General features: G+C 43.1%; 1 protein-coding gene across 6 annotated transcripts in view; it reads right to left on the reverse strand.

Moving 5' to 3' along the window:
- Positions 1 to 18,243, reverse strand: part of abtb1 (ankyrin repeat and BTB domain containing 1) — a 56,054-nt gene that overhangs the window by 20,969 nt on the left and 16,842 nt on the right. For 5 of the 6 annotated variants that reach the window (XM_033036987.1, XM_033036985.1, XM_033036988.1 and 2 more), the window contains 5 exons: positions 11,917 to 11,972; positions 11,277 to 11,421; positions 9,113 to 9,272; positions 5,943 to 5,988; positions 2,224 to 2,340 (listed from right to left, as the gene is read on the reverse strand). In XM_033036987.1, coding sequence (XP_032892878.1) covers positions 2,224 to 2,340; positions 5,943 to 5,988; positions 9,113 to 9,272; positions 11,277 to 11,421; positions 11,917 to 11,972 — 524 coding nt within the window. Of the gene's footprint in view, positions 1 to 2,223; positions 2,341 to 5,942; positions 5,989 to 9,112; positions 9,273 to 9,408; positions 9,467 to 11,276; positions 11,422 to 11,916; positions 11,973 to 18,243 lie in introns of those variants that run through there. The other variant, XM_033036989.1, reaches the window with a different exon arrangement.

An 18,243-nucleotide genomic window follows, 5' to 3' on the forward strand; every position in this document is an offset into this window, starting at 1 on the left:
AACCTCCAGCTTCTTCTCAACAACTATCAGGGTATTGAAAACTACACATACCAACTAAACTCCAAACTGCAAAGTGTCTTAGTTGTCCTTGTTTTGCTCTGCATTAATATTGTTTGTTTTTATCGAATGACTTTTTGTGTTTGTTTTTATTATGCTACTAGACAAAAGTGGGACCTGTTGGGTCCCATTCACCATGTTGGGTGTGTGGTGGTGGGGGGGGGGGGGGTGGGTGTGGTGTGGGAGGTGAGGCATGTATGTGGGCGGGAGGGGTTTGCGAGGGGGGGGAGGAGGGGTGTGTATATGGGTAGGTGTGTATGGGTGGGGTGTGGGGGGGGGGGGGTGTGGAGAGGAGGGGTGTGTATATGGGTAGGGGGTATGTGCGGGCAGGAGGGGTGTTGTGGGGGGGGGGAGGAGGGGTTGTAGGCAGGTGGGTTGTGGGCAGGGGGGTTGTGGGGGAGCGGTGTGTGGGACGGGGGGTTGTGGGGGAGAGGGGTCTGTGGGAGTGGAGGGGTTTGGGGGGGTGAGGGGTGGGGGGGGTGAGGGGTGGAGGGGGAGGGGTGTGGTGGGGTAGGGGTGTGGGGGGAGGGGTGTATGGGGAGGGAGGAGTGTATGGGGGTGGAGGAGTGTATGGGGGTGGTGGAGTGTATGGGGGTGGAGGGGTGTATGGGGGGATGTGGAGGGGTGTATGGGTGGATGTGGAGGGGTGTATGGGGGGGGGTGTTAATGGGGGTGGAGGGGTGTATGGGTGGGGGGGGGGGAGAGGGGGGGGGGTAGGAATACTGTGCTCACAGGCCTGTTATGTTGCTGCAAGTAATAATTTCATTGCTCCATTTTGGTATATATGACAATTAAACGCTTTGATTCTTGATCAAAACGTTTTCTTTTCTCACTTTTATTTTTAGTCTGCATTTCACATTCATTTCAAAGCAATGAAATAGAGGAAGAATCACACTACTAATGAAGGAAACACAGCACACAAGCATATAGCAACTCTTACAAACTGCACTGTGCTAACCAGTTAATTTCCATTAGTGATGTTTGGTGTGGGATAAATACCAGGGCACTGGGACTAAATACCCTGCTCTTGTTTAAAACTATAAGATTGTTTACACTGATCAGCGAGAATTCACAGGACCTTGGTTTAATGTCTTTACTTGAAAGATAACACCGAAGCATGTTAAACTGGATTTTCGAAATAGGACCTGAACCACCAGCTGCTGATTTATATTTTCATTGATGAGTTGGCTTCCAAATCCAACCACATCAATGGAGTCTGAGGAAAGGTCCCGACCTGAAATGTCACCTATCCATGTTCTCCAGATATGCTGCCTGACCTGCTGAATTACTCCAGCACTTTGTGTCTTTTTTTGTCAACCAGCATTCAACCAGCGACATAGACTTGTTTCTACTACACAATAAAAGTTCTTCATGATCAGTAACGTACTTTGGGAGATATGAGCAAAGGAACTTATATACAGGCTCTCCCCAATTTGCGTAACCGTTACATTCCGTGAATCCTTATACGTCAGATTTTACGCAAGTGGGAATCACCGCCCCATCCCCAGCCTGAAATAATTCAGAGTATTAACTGTCTCAGTGGCATCAGGAGTACTTTCTGTGGAATGCAGCCATTGCCAGCTTGTTTCCAATGTAAACTTGAGTGATCGTACAGCGTTTTGGAAATAAGCGAGTTCGGTATTCCGACTGCGCAAGCCCAGATCAAATGTCACTCTGCATAAACATTGCTGGAAGCAGTGGAGCTGTGTACATATTCGTTTTTTCTTTATGGTAAATGACCAAATCCCATGGTAGACAAAAATGCTGGAGAAACTCAGCGGATGAGGCAGTATCTATGGAGAGATGAATGAGCGACGTTTTGTGTCGAGACCCTTCTTCAGTCGGAAGAAGGGTCTCGACCTGAAACATCGCCTATTCTCTCCATTGATGCTGCCTCACCCGCTGAGTTTCTCCAGCATTTTTGTCTACCTTCGATTTTTGCAGTTCTGCAGTTTTTTCTTAAACATTTTGACAAATTCCATGATTCCTGGCATTTTTCAGAATACCAAACTCACTTATTATAATCAGCCTTCATTGCACTAGGGACTGAGAATAGAATTCCTTATGTAAGTGCAAGTTTATATGTCGCCTATTGCATAATCCGGGGAGTGTCTGTATTATTTTAGAAATTCAGATAGCTGGGTAACGAGGGATGCAAGAACTCACCAAACTCATACACTTTCTTGCATTTGCTTTCCACTTCACTGATAAGATCTTCTAACTTGCACTGCTTTGCTAAGATTTTAAAATCTTCCACATTTTCCACTTCAATGTCGAGGCGGCCTGTGGGAACAAAACCAAAAATATAGTTACATCTCGATGCTGTCAATCAAAATTAATTTTCACTGGTTAAACACATAGATCGCTAAATAACCATCCACACACACTTCTGGAGGACAGACAGCAGAAATGGGAAAACACTAAAAAAACAAGAATGAAGCAAACAAGGTGGTAAAATGAGGAGGAACAGTACAAATTGTGCGGCAAAAGTGGATGCAGGAATAGTGATCTGGAGGTTCGCTGACAGAAACCTTGTCGGTTTCTGACAAAGATACAGGACACAGAGTGCTGAAGTAACTCAGTGGGTCAGACAGCAACTCTGGAGAACATGGATAGGTTCTTCAGACAGATGGCAGGGTGGGGGTGGAGAAAGTAGAGAGAGAACAGAGCATGGCCAGTAATAGGTGAACACAGGAGTTGTTTGATAGGCAGATTGTTGGGCAAAAAACAGAGATGAAGAAACCGACGTAAACTTGTGAAAATTAAAGAAAAGGATGCGAATTGTGAAACTCAAGTGTAGGAAAGTTGTGAATTGTGTTTGTAGCCAGCATCTGCAGTTCCTTCTTATTACTAACATAAAGGACAAGTTGGGAAAGATATTTACATTTCTTTATCCTTTTCAGGCTTACAACTGTCTATTCATCCCAGGCTTTTGTCCATCAATCTGCCTGTCAAAAAACCTCATGTCTGAAGAAGGGTTCCAACCTGAAACGTTGCCTGGCCATGTCCTCCTGACCTGCTGAGGTGCACCAGCATATTATGTCTTAAAGATATTCAAACATGCTCATAGCATTCTGGGCTTTATAAATAGAGATGGGAGTGCAAAAGTAAGGTATTATATGGTAAACCTTTTTTTTTTAAATAACTGGATAGTGATTACTGGTACTGCATTCTAAAAGAATGGCAAATGATGATTTACTGAATGGTTTTAGAGATAAAGGCATTCACAGCGTCCTCCATAATGTTTGGGACAAAGACCCATCATTTATTTATTTGCCTCTGTGCTCCACAATTTGCGATTTGTAATAGAAAAAAAATCATGTGCAGTTAAAATGCACATTGTCAGATTTTATTAAAGGCCATTTTTATTTCACCATGCAGAAATTACAGCAGTGTTTACACACTGTCTCCCCCCTCCCCCTCCCCATTTCACGGCACCATAATGTTTGGGACACATGGCTTCACAGGCGTATGCAATTACTCAGGTGTGTTTAATTGTCTCCTTAATGCAGGTATAAGAGAGCGCTCAGCACCTAGTCTTTCCATCACCTTTGGAAACTTTTATTGCTGTTTATCAACATGCGGACCAAAGTTGTGCCAATTAAAGTCAAAGAAGCCATTATGAGACAAAGCATACCACCTCATCTGTGAAACATAGTGGTGGGGGTGTTATGGCCTGGGCATGTATGACTGCTGAAGGTACTGGCTCACTTATCTTCATTGATGATATAACTGCTGATTGTAGAAACAAGAATAAAACTGTTAGAGACATCAGCCAAACATTAGGTTTACCAAAATCAACTGTTTGGAACATCATTAAGAAGAAAGAGAGCACTGGTGAGCTCACTAATGGGAAAAGGGTTGGCAGTCCAAGGAAGACCTGATCAGCTGAAGACAGAATTCTCTATATAATAAAGAAATATCTCCAACAGATCAGAAACACTCTTCAGGAGTCAGGTGTAGATTTGTCAATGGCCACTGTCCACAGAAGACTTCATGAACAGAAATACAGAGACTACACTGCAAGATGCAAAACATTGGTTAGCCACAAAAATAGGATGGCCAGGATACAGTTTGCCAAGAAATACTTAAAAGAGCAATTACAGTTCTGGAAAAAGGTCTTTTGGACAGATGAGATGAAGATTAACATGTCAGAGAGATGGCAAGAGCAATGGAGGAGAGAAGGAACTGCCCAAGATCCAAAGCATACCACCTCATCTGTGAAACATAGTGGTGGGGGTGTTATGGCCTGGGCATGTATGACTGCTGAAGGTACTGGCTCACTTATCTTCATTGATGATATAACTGCTGATTGTAGTAATATAATGAATTCTGAAGTGTATAGACACATCCTATCTGCTCAAGTTCAAACAAATGCCTCAAAACGCATTGGTCGGCGGTTCATTCTACAGCAAGACAATGATCCCAAACATTATGCTAAAGCAACAAAGGAGTTTTTCAAAGCTAAAAAATGGTCAATTCTTGAGTGGCCAAATCAATCACCCGATCTGAACCCAAATGAGCATGCCTTTTATATGTTGAAGAGGAAACTGAAGGGGACTAGCCCCAAAAACAAGCATAAGCTAAAGATGGCTGCAATACAGGCCTGGCAGAGAATCACCAGAGAAGACACCCAGCAACTGGTGATGTCCATGAATCGCAGACTTCAAGTAGTCATTGCATGCAAAGGATATGCAACAAAATACTAAACATGACTGCTTTCATTTACCTGACATTGCTTTGTCCCAAACATTATGGTGCCCTGAAATGAGGGGGACTATGTGTAAACACTGCTGTAATTTCTACATGGTGAAACCAATGGCCTTTATTAAAATCTGACAACGTGCACTTTAACCACATGTGCTTTTTTCTATTACAAATCTCAAATTGTGGAGTACAGAAGCAAATAAATAAATGATGGGTCTTTGTCCCAAACATTATGGAGGGCACTGTATTTGCAGGCTGGGATCATCTCCTTGGCACAGATAAATAAAAGTTTAATTTAAAATAGGCCATCATAATTATAAGCAGTTTTGATAAATACAAAATGTTAATACAAAATGTTAATGCAAGCTTCTCAAAGGGTCCCAATCTGAAACGTCACCTATCCATGTTCTCTAAAGATGCTGCCTGACCCATTGAGTTAGTCCGACACCTTGTCTCGTCTAGTTTTTCACCTCATTTGAGCCTACGTGAAGCAAGATTGTTGCAGTGCAGAAGACACGACCACCAACTTGTGCGCAGCACGTTTTCAAAAACATCAATGTGCTGATGACCAGATAATTGTTCCTTGTTGATTAGACATAGAAACATAGTCAACTCAGGATAACACTGTGGAGAAACAGCATAGTGGCGCAGCTGATAGAGCTGTGCCTCACATCACCAGAGACCAGCATTGGATGCTGTCTATGCGGAGTTTGCATGTTCTCCCTGTACTGCTTGGGTTTCCTCCAGTGCTCCAGTTTCCTCTCACATCCCAATGACGTGCACATTTGTAGGTTAATTGGCCCTCTGTAAATCGCTCCTAATGTGTTGGGAATGAGTGATTGATGGTCAGTGTGGCCACAGTGGGCCAAAGGGCCTGTTATATGCTATATCTCTAAGTGAAATACTTTTTTTCTTTTATGCTAACGGATCTTATATTTACGGGGGGGGGGGGGGGGGGGGGGGGAGACTAGTTATGAGTTCGGCTCCTCTGAAAGATGGAACTTCTAAAAGTGGAACCTCCCTCAGTAGAATGTTTGGAGTCGGCAAGATCTTCGGTCAAGTGGCTGCATTGAAACCTGAAGAGACAACACTGTGCCTCAGGAGCAAGAGTACTGCAAGGAGCCACAGTTATCACCCATAGTCTAATTTATCCAAATATTTCATGCAAAGTTGTGTACCTATATAGAAATACTGCAGAATTGCCTTGAAAGCCATTGGATTAATCTATGGAAAAAAAGAGAGAGAAAAAAACGTGAAAAAGATAAATTAATGGTCATTAATTATTTATCTTAAAAGTTAAAAACGGCAGAAATTAGAAATCTGATATAATAACAGAAAATGATAGAAACACTCAGCAAGTCAGGCAGGGTCTGTGGAAAGAGAAATCGGGTTAATGTTTCAGCTCAATTACCATTCTAGGAACTGGGAAAGATAGGAAACAAGTCTTTAAGTTGCGGAAGGAACGGACAGGACAAAGAGGATATCTGTGATAAAGTGATGCCATGGTACTAAGTGGTGAAGAAGTTCTCTAATTGATACTTTAACAAATGTCATTACTAGATACCACAGGGCACTGGAATACACCGTCAGTGGGATGGTGGAGGCAGATACGATAGTGCCATTTAAAAGCCTTTTAGATAGGCACATGGATACGCAGGGAATGGAGGGATATGTATCAATGATTCAGTGATATTTTATTGTCACGTGGCTAAGTACAGTGAAATGCTTTGTTTTGCATATAACCTGAAAAAATCATACAGCAGACCTCACCAAGGGTGTACACAAGATTCGCCATGTTTCTGACGCCGACAAAGTTACAAAAAGTTCATCAAAAAATGTTATCTTCTGTTTTATCATGTTTTGGTTAGGGGTGACTACTGTCAGGTGTACCGAGGCACAGTGAAAAGCTATGTTTTGCATGCTACCAAATCAGTTCAGATAATATTATACATCAATACAATCAGGTCAAACTCGCATACAAGAGGAAGAATGCAGAAGATGGTTCTCAGCGTTAAATGCACCAGTTCCACAGGCAAAGTCCAATGTCCTAATGGGGTGGAGGTGAATCGGACAGTACCCTAGCTTGTGAGAAGACCATTCAGAAGCCTGATAACAGAGGGGAAGGAGCTGTTCCTGAGTCTGGTGGTGTGTGCAGATGGCAGCAGAGAGGAGGAATGACTGGGCTGGGACAAGTCATTGATTATAGACTAGAAACAAGGAACTGCAAATGCTGGCTTACACAAAAGGACACAAAGTGCTGGAGTAACAGTAGGTCAGGCAGCATCTATGGAGAACACGGATAAGTTACATTTAAAGTCGGGAACCTTTAACGAGCATCCTTGGCACCTGTTTCAATGCTGTATCTCTAAACTAAACTTGTGTGTACATGAACCACCAGAGGGCAACATGCACATTAACCAAACCCAGAACAAGTCAGCTGCACCTTTCAGGGAACAAGTGAGAAACTGAATATGGAGGATAGTTCTGGTAAAATTCAGATATCGTCCAAAAAATAAGTCCGATTCTGCCAAGCAGCAAAGTTATCAGAAAGGTTGGCAAGAGTAACAGCAGTGGAGAAGCAGAAAGGCTTCAGATTTCAATGACATAAAGGAAGTCGGAAGGCTGTAAAAACCAAACATGTTAACAAATCAAGACCTTGTAAAGAGGGAGATATAGATAGAAGAAAATGCAGGTGCTGGTTACAAATTGCTCCACTTCCCCCTCCCTTTCCACCTATATTCCTTCCTCTGGCATCATAATTCACAACTCTTCCAACCTAATCTTACAACTCTTCTATCTTGGAGCAACCGACTTGGGGTTGCTGAATATCCCACGGTCTAGGCATAAGCTCAGGGGCGACTGTGCCTTTGCGGTTGCAGCCCCTAGGCTGTGGAACAGCATCCCCTTTCCCATCCGAACTGCCCCCTCCATCGACTCTTTTAAGTCAAGACTAAAGACTTATCTATACTCCCAAGCCTTTCCTGACGTCCTCTGAGTGAGGGCTACATGTATATATGTATGTAGTTTGTTTTGTTGTGCTATTCTTATAACAAATGTAAAGCACTTTGGCCAACAAGAGTTGTTTTTTAAATGTGCTATATAAATAAATGTGACTTGACTTGACTTCTATCCTCATTTCGCACCTTTTGTCTTGTTATCTCTAGCCATTGTCCAACCATTTGCCTGTCAAAAAGAAACCCTCAACTGTACAGTGAGGGTTACAAACTAACGGTATGAACGTTGAATTCTCCAATTTTAGGTAACCTCCAACAAACCCCCCGTCCTCCCCCTCCCTTTCTCCCCCACATACACCTTTCTCTCCTTCCTCCCCATCTGCAGTTCCTTGTTTCTCTATCTCCTCCATCACACACGAGTCCATGACTGGATGGAGAGAGGAATCACTCCGACTGAATGCCTCGCCAGCGGGCACGACCTCCCATGGCCAACCTGGAAGACCCTCAACAGATTACGAGTGGAGCAGGGGAGGTGCAAAGCACTTATGAAAGCATGGAACTACCAGGCAGAAGACACATGCAGCTGTGGGGCAGTACAGACAATGTCCCACCTACTGGAGTGTAACGACGCCTCCCAGTGCAGCCCCCAGGACCTGGCTGAACCGACCCGACCAGCTGTGACCTGCGCCAGATACTGGCAGAACGACATCTGAGATTGCAACGGACTCGAAGAAGATGATCACTTGGTAGGCTTTGTCCTGCCCCACCTTTCTTCCATCTATCTCCCTCACCTCCGCCACAATCAGTCTGAAGAAGGGTCCCGACCCAAAACGTCACCTATCCATCTTCTCCAGAGATGCTGCCTGACCTGCTGAGTTACTCCAGCACTTTAGTTTAAGTTTAGTTTAGAGATACAGCGTGGAAACAGGCCCTTCAGCCCACCGAGTCCGCACCGACCTGCGATCCCTGCACATTAACACTACTCTGCACACACACACTAAGGATAATTTTACGTTTACACAAAGCCAATTAACCTAAAAAACTTTACATCTTCAGAGTGTGGGAGGAAACCAAAGATCACGGAGAGAACCCACGCAGGTCACAGGAAGAACATACAAACTCCGTACAGACAAGTACCCATAGTCAGGATTGAACCGGGTCTCTGGTGCTGTAAGGCAGTAGCTGTACCGATACGCCACCGTGCCACCCGTAAAACTTTGTGTCTATCTTTGGTTTATACCAGCATCTGCAGTTCCTACACTGAGGTTGGGTAGTTGCCTTGCAGAGCACCTGTATTCAGTCCTTGTGAACGACCGCCGAGCTTGAACATATTTCCGTGGAACATGCATTCAGGGACATGAATTACTTGCCCGCTCACACAATGTGCGTCTTACCAGTGGATGCTTTAGAGCAATTGCCTTCTTTCCCTTCCACTTTGTCTGAAACATTTCGGCAAAGTACGTCGAGCGTGCATTCAGCACACAGCGATGTGCTCGGAACATCTCTCCATGAACTAGGAAGGAAACGTCGCTGTAGAGTGCTTGCTCCAGTAACCTGATCAAGAGAAGGGGAGTATGGTGCTGTTTAAATTGAAATGCCTCGAGATCTGACAGCATCAAGCTTTCTTCTTGAAGGCCCCTCTGGATGGTAATTCCAGTGCACGTGTTGCAATCTTAAGATTAATAATTACCTATAACATTCCGCTAACTGCCCCAACTATGTGTTTCGCTCCAGAACACTCCACATATCTAGAAAAGACAAACTGTTAGAGGAACTCGGGCAGCACAGTGATGCAGGTGTTAGAGCTGCTGCCTCACCGCACCAGAAATCCAGGTTCAATCTTGACCTCTGGTTCCGTCCATGTGCGGAGTTTGCACGTTCTCCCTGTGACGGAGTGGGTTTTTTCCAGGTGCTCCGGTTTCCTCCCACATCCCAGACATGCAGGTTTGTATGTTAATTAGCTTCTGTAAATTGTCTTTAGTGTGTAAGGAATGGGTGTGAAACTGAGACACCAGAACTAATATGAACAGGTGATCGATGGTCGGCATGGACTCAGTGGCCAAAATGTCAATTTCCACGCTACATCTCTAAAATACTAAAATGATTTCAGTGGGTCACGCATCATCTGTGGGGGGATTAGACAGACAACATTTTGTGTCGGGATCTTTCTTAGACTACTGTAGCATCTTTTCCCCCAACACTGAACCATTCTGGCACTTAAGCAATAATTTTTTGCTTTTCAAAAGATATGTTACAGGTACAAATTGATTCCTTTCATCCTGAGGTTTTCTACAAATCTAATAATAATACTAATAATGGATGGGATTTATATAGCGCCTTTCTAATACTCAAGGCGCTTTACATCGCATTATTCATTCACTCCTCAGTCACACTCGGTGGTGGTAAGCTACTTCTGTAGCCACAGCTGCCCTGGGGCAGACTGACGGAAGCGTGGCTGCCATTCTGGCCTACGGCCCCTCCGACCACCATCAATCACTCACACACATTCACACACAGGCAAAGGTGGGTGAAGTGTCTTGCCCAAGGACACAACGACAGAGCCTTATATAGAGCCTTAATAGAGCCTTAAGTCATGTTAAAAATATTGTTAACATGGAGAGGAACCTAGCAATTGAAAGGGGAGGGGGTATGTTAGCCTTTATATTGAAGGATTTGAATACAGGACTAAGAGAGTCTTTTTGCAATTTCAGAGATTTTTGTAGTATTATGTAGAGTTTTGGTTAACCTACCCAAGAATGGAGGAACTTGCTTTACGACAAGTGCAGTGAAAAATCGCTTGACTGACTTCTGAGATAGCAGATTTGCCATTGAACATAGACTGGGACTGTATTCTCTGGGGCTTCGTAGAGTGAGATCTTGTTGAAAAAATGGAAAATTCTTAAAGGGCTGGACAGGTTAGATAAGTGGAGGATTTCTCACCCGCCGGACTTATTTGTACCTGGTTCAGTATATCAGAATTTAGGCTGTTTAGGATGGAGAAGAATAATGTCTTCACTATTCTCTAACTAGGAGGGCCAGAGAAACCTACTTGGTGTGTTTGTTCAAATTAGACTAAGATTTCTAGATATTAAGAGATAGCATGTTAGTGGTACAAAATGGCAGCAAAGATCAGCCATGATCTTAGTCAGGAACAGAGCAGGCTCAAAGAACTTCATTGTTCTGTTTTGGGACATATGACTATAACACACTCTTGACTCTCTTAACATGAGGTGACTTACTCCTGTTGCTATTTCATGATCATATACAGGTGTGAATGTGCACCAATAGAAGCCTATATAGGAGAGGCAACCAATTAGGTTGAGAAAGTCACAGGGTGTGGTAGGTGATATGATGCGCAAGATCTCCTCAAGATCTCCTTCTCCCGACACACCTTAGAAATGTCCTGATGTTACTGTTAAACGTGTAGCTTTGATAGGGGATCTTTGTCAGCATGGACAATGTGTTGGGCAAAAGGTCCTATTTCTGATCTGTGCAAATCTATGATGGTATTCATACGCAATGTGCAAATTAGATTACAAATTAATATAGATATACTACCTCTGGAGAAAGTCATCATAATAATCTCTCTGCATACACTTGGCAGTGATCTGCTTGTAGTTTTTCAGTAATCTCCGAATAGAATCATTCAATGCACCGTACAAGCATCGCTCCCCGTCAAAGGTATTGGCTTCACATTTTGCTCCTGTAAAAAGCAGATTTTTAGTTTGATAATAGAGGTTTACCTTCTGAAAATGAATAATTTAAACAACTAGAATAAATTAATGGCAACATGTGAAATGTATTATTTCAAAGCCTTATCTTTGCTCAAAATTGTAGATAAGATAAAGTTGCACTTGACCAAATAAACCATTAAATAGACCCATTCAGGGAAATTATTAAAGTTTCCCCTAAAGCCTAATGCGAGCGACTTTACCTTAACCCGACCAACAGACAATGTCACTAAATGCACTTTATTAATCTCCGATTTCTGCGATTGCTTTATGTAAATTGGCTATAATTTGCCTAAATGGCACAAAGTGAAGCTTCTGCACTGTGAAGCTATGATGATCAGTAAAAAAAAAATTCTTACATTGAAATGAACTAGGCGGGCTGACTAATCAGTTATTGAATAACAGACACCTTTTCTACTGAATTCTTTAGAACCATCATATAAATTGAGTAAAATAATCTTAAATACCATTGTCAAGCAGATATTGAACAAGTTCTTCATGTCCACACAGGCATGCGTAGTATCTGTTGCACAAGAGGAGAAATTAGTGAAACATTCTCAATATATTGACAAACAATTAGAAAAAATTATTTCGGGGCAGCACAGTGGCGCAGCGGCAGAGCTGCCGCCTCAGCGCCAAATATACAGGTTCTATCCTGATGACAAATGCTGTCTGTTGGAATTTGTACATTCTCCCTGTGACCATGTGGATTTCCTCCGGATTTCCTTCCACATCCCAAAGACGTGCAGTTAGTAGGTTAATTGGCTTCTGTAAATTACCCCTAACGTGTAGGATATAGAACTAGTGTGTCAGCATGGACTTGGTGAACCGAAGGCCTGTTTCCATACTGTATCTCTAAACAAAATGAAAATCAATTAATTTGAGTTTTTGCAATTAAATAAATCATCACCAATCTGTTCACATGCAGTAAAACTCAATTAATCCACCATCCAATTGCTTGGAAATCCTAATGATTCACATCTGGTTCTCCAGGTGAATTACAGTGCCCTTCATAATGTTTGGGACAAAGACCCATCATTTATTTATTTGCCTCTGTACTCCACAATTTGAGATTTGTAATAGAAAAAAAAAATCACATGTGGTTAAAGTGCACATTGTCAGAATTTATCAAAGGCCATTTTTATACATTTTGGTTTCACCGTGTAGAAATTACCGCTGTGTTTATACATAGTCCCTCCATTTCAGAGCACCACAATGTTTGGGACACATGGTTTCACGGGTGTTTGTAATTGCTCTGGTGTGTTTAATTGCCTCCTTAATGCAGGTACAAGAGAGCTCTCAGCACGTCGTCTTTCCTCCAGTCTTTCCATCACCTTTGGAAATTTTTATTGCTGTTAATCAACACGAGGACCAAAGTTGTGCCAATTAAAGTCAAAGAAGCCATTATGAGACTGAGAAATAAGAATAAAACTGTTAGACATCAGCCAAACATTAGGCTTACCAAAACCAACTGTTTGGAACATCATTAAGAAGAAAGAGAGCACTGGTGAGATTACTAATCGCAAAGGGACCGGCAGGCCAAGGAAGACCTCCACAGTGATGACAGAAGAATTCTCTCTACAATAAAGAAAAATCCCCAAACACCTGTCCGACAGATCAGAAACACGCTTCAGGTGTGGCTTCGTCAAAGACCACTGTCCGCAGAAGACTTCATGAACAGAGATACAGAGGCTACATTGCAAGATGCAAACCACTCGTTAGCCGCAAAAATAGGATGGCCAGGTTACAATTTGCCAAGAAGTACATAAAAGAGAAACCACAGTTCTGGAAAAAGGTCTTGTGGACAGATGAGACAAAGATTAACTTATATCATGCAATCATGGCAAGAGCAAAGTACGGAGGGGAGAAGAAACTGCCCAAGATCCAAAGAATACCACCACATCTGTGAAACAGTGGTGGGGGTGTTATGGCCTGGGCATGTATGGCTGCTGAAGGTACTGGATCTTCATTGATAATACAACTGTTGATGGTAGTAGCATAATGAATTCTGAAGTGTATAGACACATCCTATCTGCTCAAGTTCAAACAAAGACCTCAAAACTCATTGGTCGGCATAAGCTAAAGATGGTTGCAATACAGGCCTGGCAGAGCATCACCAGAGAAGACACCCAGCAATTGGTGATGTCCATGAATCACAGACTTCAAGCAGTCATTGCATGCAAAGGATATGCAACAAAATACTAAACATGACTATTTTCATTTACATGACATTGCTGTGTCCCAAACATTATGGTGCCCTGAAATGGGGGGACTATGTATAAACACTGCTGTAATTTCTACATGGTGAAACCAAAATGTATAAAAATGGCCTTTATTAAAACTGACAATGTGCACTTTAACCACATGTGATTTTTTTCTATTACAAATCTCAAATTGTGGTGTACAGAGGCAAATAAATAAATGACGGGTCTTTGTCCCAAACATTATGGAGGGCACTGTGAGTATTGTGGGATATTAATAAGAATAATACCCGATAACAGTCCAGAAGATGTCCTAGTCTGGAGTGCCATAGTACCGAGGATGGATGATTATCAGTTTGACGGTAGTTGTGCGAAAGCATCCATTCATAATAAGAGTAGCCATCTCAGTCCATGTGGAGGCAAAGTTGCATCCTCGCGTAAAAGCAACCTCCATCGTGTTATGTGGCACCATAGTCATGCTAAAGAGGACAGAACAGATCTGAGCACTCAAAACCAACCGTTTATGAAGTACTGCGGTGAGCAGAAGCAGCAGAAATGAACACCACGATCTGCAGCCTTCCTAACTGAAAAATATTTATCCCTTAACCAACAATAAAACATCTTATCTGGGTATTAGACACTGCCGGCAATGGGGACTTGCTGAGCATAAATTGGATGCCAGTTTCCTAAATTACACAATGATTATTATACTTTTGACCTGCAAAGTCATTTTAGGAAATTAAGAAACCTTATTTGCAACAAATGAACCAGACTGACTGACAAACTGGGTACTGAATAACACAAACCCATGGAAAATAATACTATTTCACCTTTTGCTCTACCAAGTCAGAGGATTCAATAAAGGCTCGAAGACTGGTATGAAAGAAGTGGTTTTGAATTTCTGGGACATTAGCACCAGTACTAGGGAAGGAAGGAGCTGTTCCGACGGGACGGACTCCACTTGAACCCGACTAGCAAACCGTATAACGAGGGCTGAAGATCTTGCTTTAATCTAAATAGTGGGGGGGGGGGGGTTTTGGCAAATTCGAAGTAAGGGTGGAGTTAAAGGGAAAGAGAATACAGGAAATGTTACAGAAGTCTCCCAAATTAATTGGAAGGAAAGTTCAAGAAGGGGTAAGAGAGTAAGGTTGGGTAAAATCAGGACTGGGGTGAGATGGGAGGTGAATACGGGGTGGGAGATTGCAACCTTCACGTGGTCCACCCTGTTTCGATGAATACAATCAACCTGGCGAGCACAAACAGAAGATCAAACAGAACAAGTTGTCTTACAACTTTAGGCTGTGCACGCCATACGCAAGAAGAAGGAGGTGAATACCAAATGGAGTCATAGAGTGATACAGTGTGGAAACAGGCCCTTCGGCCCAACTTGCCCACTATGACCAACAATGTCACAGCTACACTAGTCCCACTTGCCTGCGCTTGGTCCATATCCCTCCAAACCTGTCCTATCCATGTACCTGTCTAACTGTTTCTTAAACAATAAGACAGTTCCAGCTCCAACTACCCACCTCCTTTGGCAGCTCGTTCCATACACCCACCACCCTGTGTGTGAAAAAGTTACCTCTCTCATTCCGATTAAAACTTTTCCCCTTCACCTTGAACCCATGTCCTCTGGTCCTCGATTCCCCTACTCTGTGCAAGAGACTCTGTGCATCTACCCGATCTATTACTCTCATGATTTTGTATACCTCTATAAGATCACCCCTCATCCTCCTGAGTTCCAAGGAATAAAGACCCAGCCTAATCAACCTCTCCCTATAGCTCACACCCTCTCGTCCTGGAAACATCCTCATAAATATTTTCTGAACCCTTTCAAGCTTGACAATATATTTCCTATAACATGGTGCCCAGAACACAATACTCTAAATGCAGTCTTACCAACGTCTTATACAACTGCAACATGACCTCACAAGTTCTATACTCAATACTCTGACTGATGAATGCCAAAGTGTCAAAAGCCTTTTTGACCACCTGCAATTCGACCTTCAAGGAACCATGCATCAGTACTCCTAGATCCCTCTGCTCTACCACACTCCCCAGAGGCCTCCCATTTACTGTGTAGGTCCTGTCTTTGTTAGACTTCCCAAAATGCAACACCTCACACTTTTCTGTATTAAATTCCATCAACCATTCCTCTGCCCACCTGGCCAATCGATCCAGATCCTGCTGCAATCTTTCACAACTATCTTCACTATCTGCAAAACCACTCACTTTTGTATCATCAGCAAACTTGCTAATCTTGCCCTGTATCTACTCATCCAACAGCAATGGGTCCAGCACCGAACCCTGAGGCACATCACAAATCACAGGCCTCCAGTCCGAGAAGCAACCTTCCACCATCACCCTCTGCTTCCTTCCATGGAGTCAATTTGCTATCCATGCAGCTACCTCTCCCTGGTATTGTATTTAAATGTGCCTAATATAAGAAATAAAGTGGATGAGCTTGTAGCACAGTTAGAGATTGGTAGGTATGATGTTATGGGGATTACAGAGATGTGGCAGCAAGAAGCTCAGAGTTGGGAGCTGAATATTCAGGGTCATACGTCATATCGGAATGACAGGAAGGTGGGCAGAGGGGGTGGGGTAGCTCTGTTGGTTAGGAATGAAATTCAATCCTTAGTGAGGGGTGACATAGAAGTAGAGTCATTGTGGATAGAGCTGAGAAATTATAAGGGTAAAAAGACCCCAAATGGGAGTTATATACAGGCCCCCAAACAGTAGCCAGGATATAGGGTACAAGTTACATCAGGAGATAAAATTGGCATGTAAAAAAGACAATGCTACGATGGTCATGGGAGATTTCAATATACAGGTAGACTGGGAAAATCAGGTTGGTACTGGCCCCAAGAAAGGGAATTTGTAGAGTGCCTCCGTGATAGATTCTTAGTGCAGCTTGCAGTGGAACCTATTAGGGAAAAGGCAAATTTAGATTTTGTTTTATGTAATGAACTAGATTTGAAAAGGGAATTCAAGGTAAAGGAACCATGAGGAGGTAGCGACCACAATATAATAAATTTTAATCTGCGATTTGAGAGGGAGAAGGTAATTTTGGATGTGTCGGTATTACAGCTGGGCAAAGGGGACTACGGAGGCATGAGGGAGGAGCTAGCCAATGTTGACTGGAAAGGGACCCTAGCAGGGATGACAGTGGAACAGCAATGGCAGGAATTTCTGGGAATAATCTGGAAGATGCAGGATCTTTTCATTCCAAAGAGGACGAAAGATTCTAGAGGGAGAAAGAGGCGACCGTGGTTGACAAGGGAAGTCACGGACAGTATAAAATTAAAAGAGAAGGCGTATAACAGCAAAGATTAGTGGGAAGTCAGAGGATTGGGAAGCTTGTAAAGAACAGAGGGTAACTAAAAAGACAAGACGGTGAGAAAAGATGAAATATGAAGGTAAGCTAGCCAATAAGTAGATGTAGTTTACTTAGATTTTCAGAAAGCCTTTCATTAGATGCCACACGTTAGGCTGCTTTGGAAAATGAGAGCCCACAGTATCAAAGGGCAGATACTAGCATGGATAGCAAGTTGGCTGAATGGCAGAAGACTAACGAGTGGCAATTTCTCTGGTTGGCTGCCAGTGACTAGTGGAGTTCCGCAAGGGTCAGTGCTGGGGCCGCTACTCTTCACGTTGTATTTTAATGATTTGGACGAGGGGATTGAAGGCTTTGTGGCAAAGTTTGCGGAAGATACAAAAATAAGTGGAAGGGCAGGTGGTGTAGAGAAAGCACGGACTCTGCAGAAGGACTTGGACAGGGTGGGAGAGAAGTGGCAGATGGAATATAGTGTAGCAAAGTGTGGAGTCATGCATTTTGGTAGAAGGAATAAAGGCATAGGCTATTTTCTATATGGGGTGGGAATACAGAAATCGGAGGTGCAAAGGGACTCGGTAGTGAAGAAAGCAAACTCAATGCTAGCATTTATTTCAAGAGGGCTTGTATACAAAAATAGGGATGTAATGTTGAGGCTCTAAAAGGCTCTGGTAAGGCCGCATTTGGAATATTGAGAGCAATTTTGGGCACATCTGAGGAAGGATGTGCTGCCTCGGAGAGGCCCCCGAGTAGGTTTATAAGAATGATCCCAGGAAAACAGAAACATCGAAAATAGGTGCAGGTGGAGGCCATTCGGCCCTTCGCACCAGCACCGCCATTTATTGTGATCATGGCTGATCGTCCCCAATCAATAACCCGTGCCTGCCTTCTCCGGATGAGTAGGTTTACCTATAATGAGCGTTTGTCAGCACTGGGCCTGTACCCGCTGGAGTTTAGAAGAATGAGGGGGGACCTTATTGAAAATTACAGAATAGTGAAAGGCTTGGGTAGAGTGGATGAGGAGAGGATGCTTCCACGAGTGGGAGAGTCTAGGACTGGAGGTCATAGCCTCAGAATTAAAGGATGTTCTTTTAAGAATTTCCTTAGTCAGAGGGTGATGAATCTGTGGAATTCTTTGCCACTGAAGGCTGTGGAGGCCAAATCAATGGATATTTTAAAGGCAGAGATAGATAGATTCTTGATTAGTACAGGTGTCAGAGGTTACAGGGAGAAGCCAGGGAAATGGGGTTAGCAGGGAG

Source organism: Amblyraja radiata, chromosome 18, assembly GCF_010909765.2.
Source record: "Amblyraja radiata isolate CabotCenter1 chromosome 18, sAmbRad1.1.pri, whole genome shotgun sequence".
Taxonomy (NCBI): Eukaryota; Metazoa; Chordata; class Chondrichthyes; order Rajiformes; family Rajidae; genus Amblyraja; species Amblyraja radiata.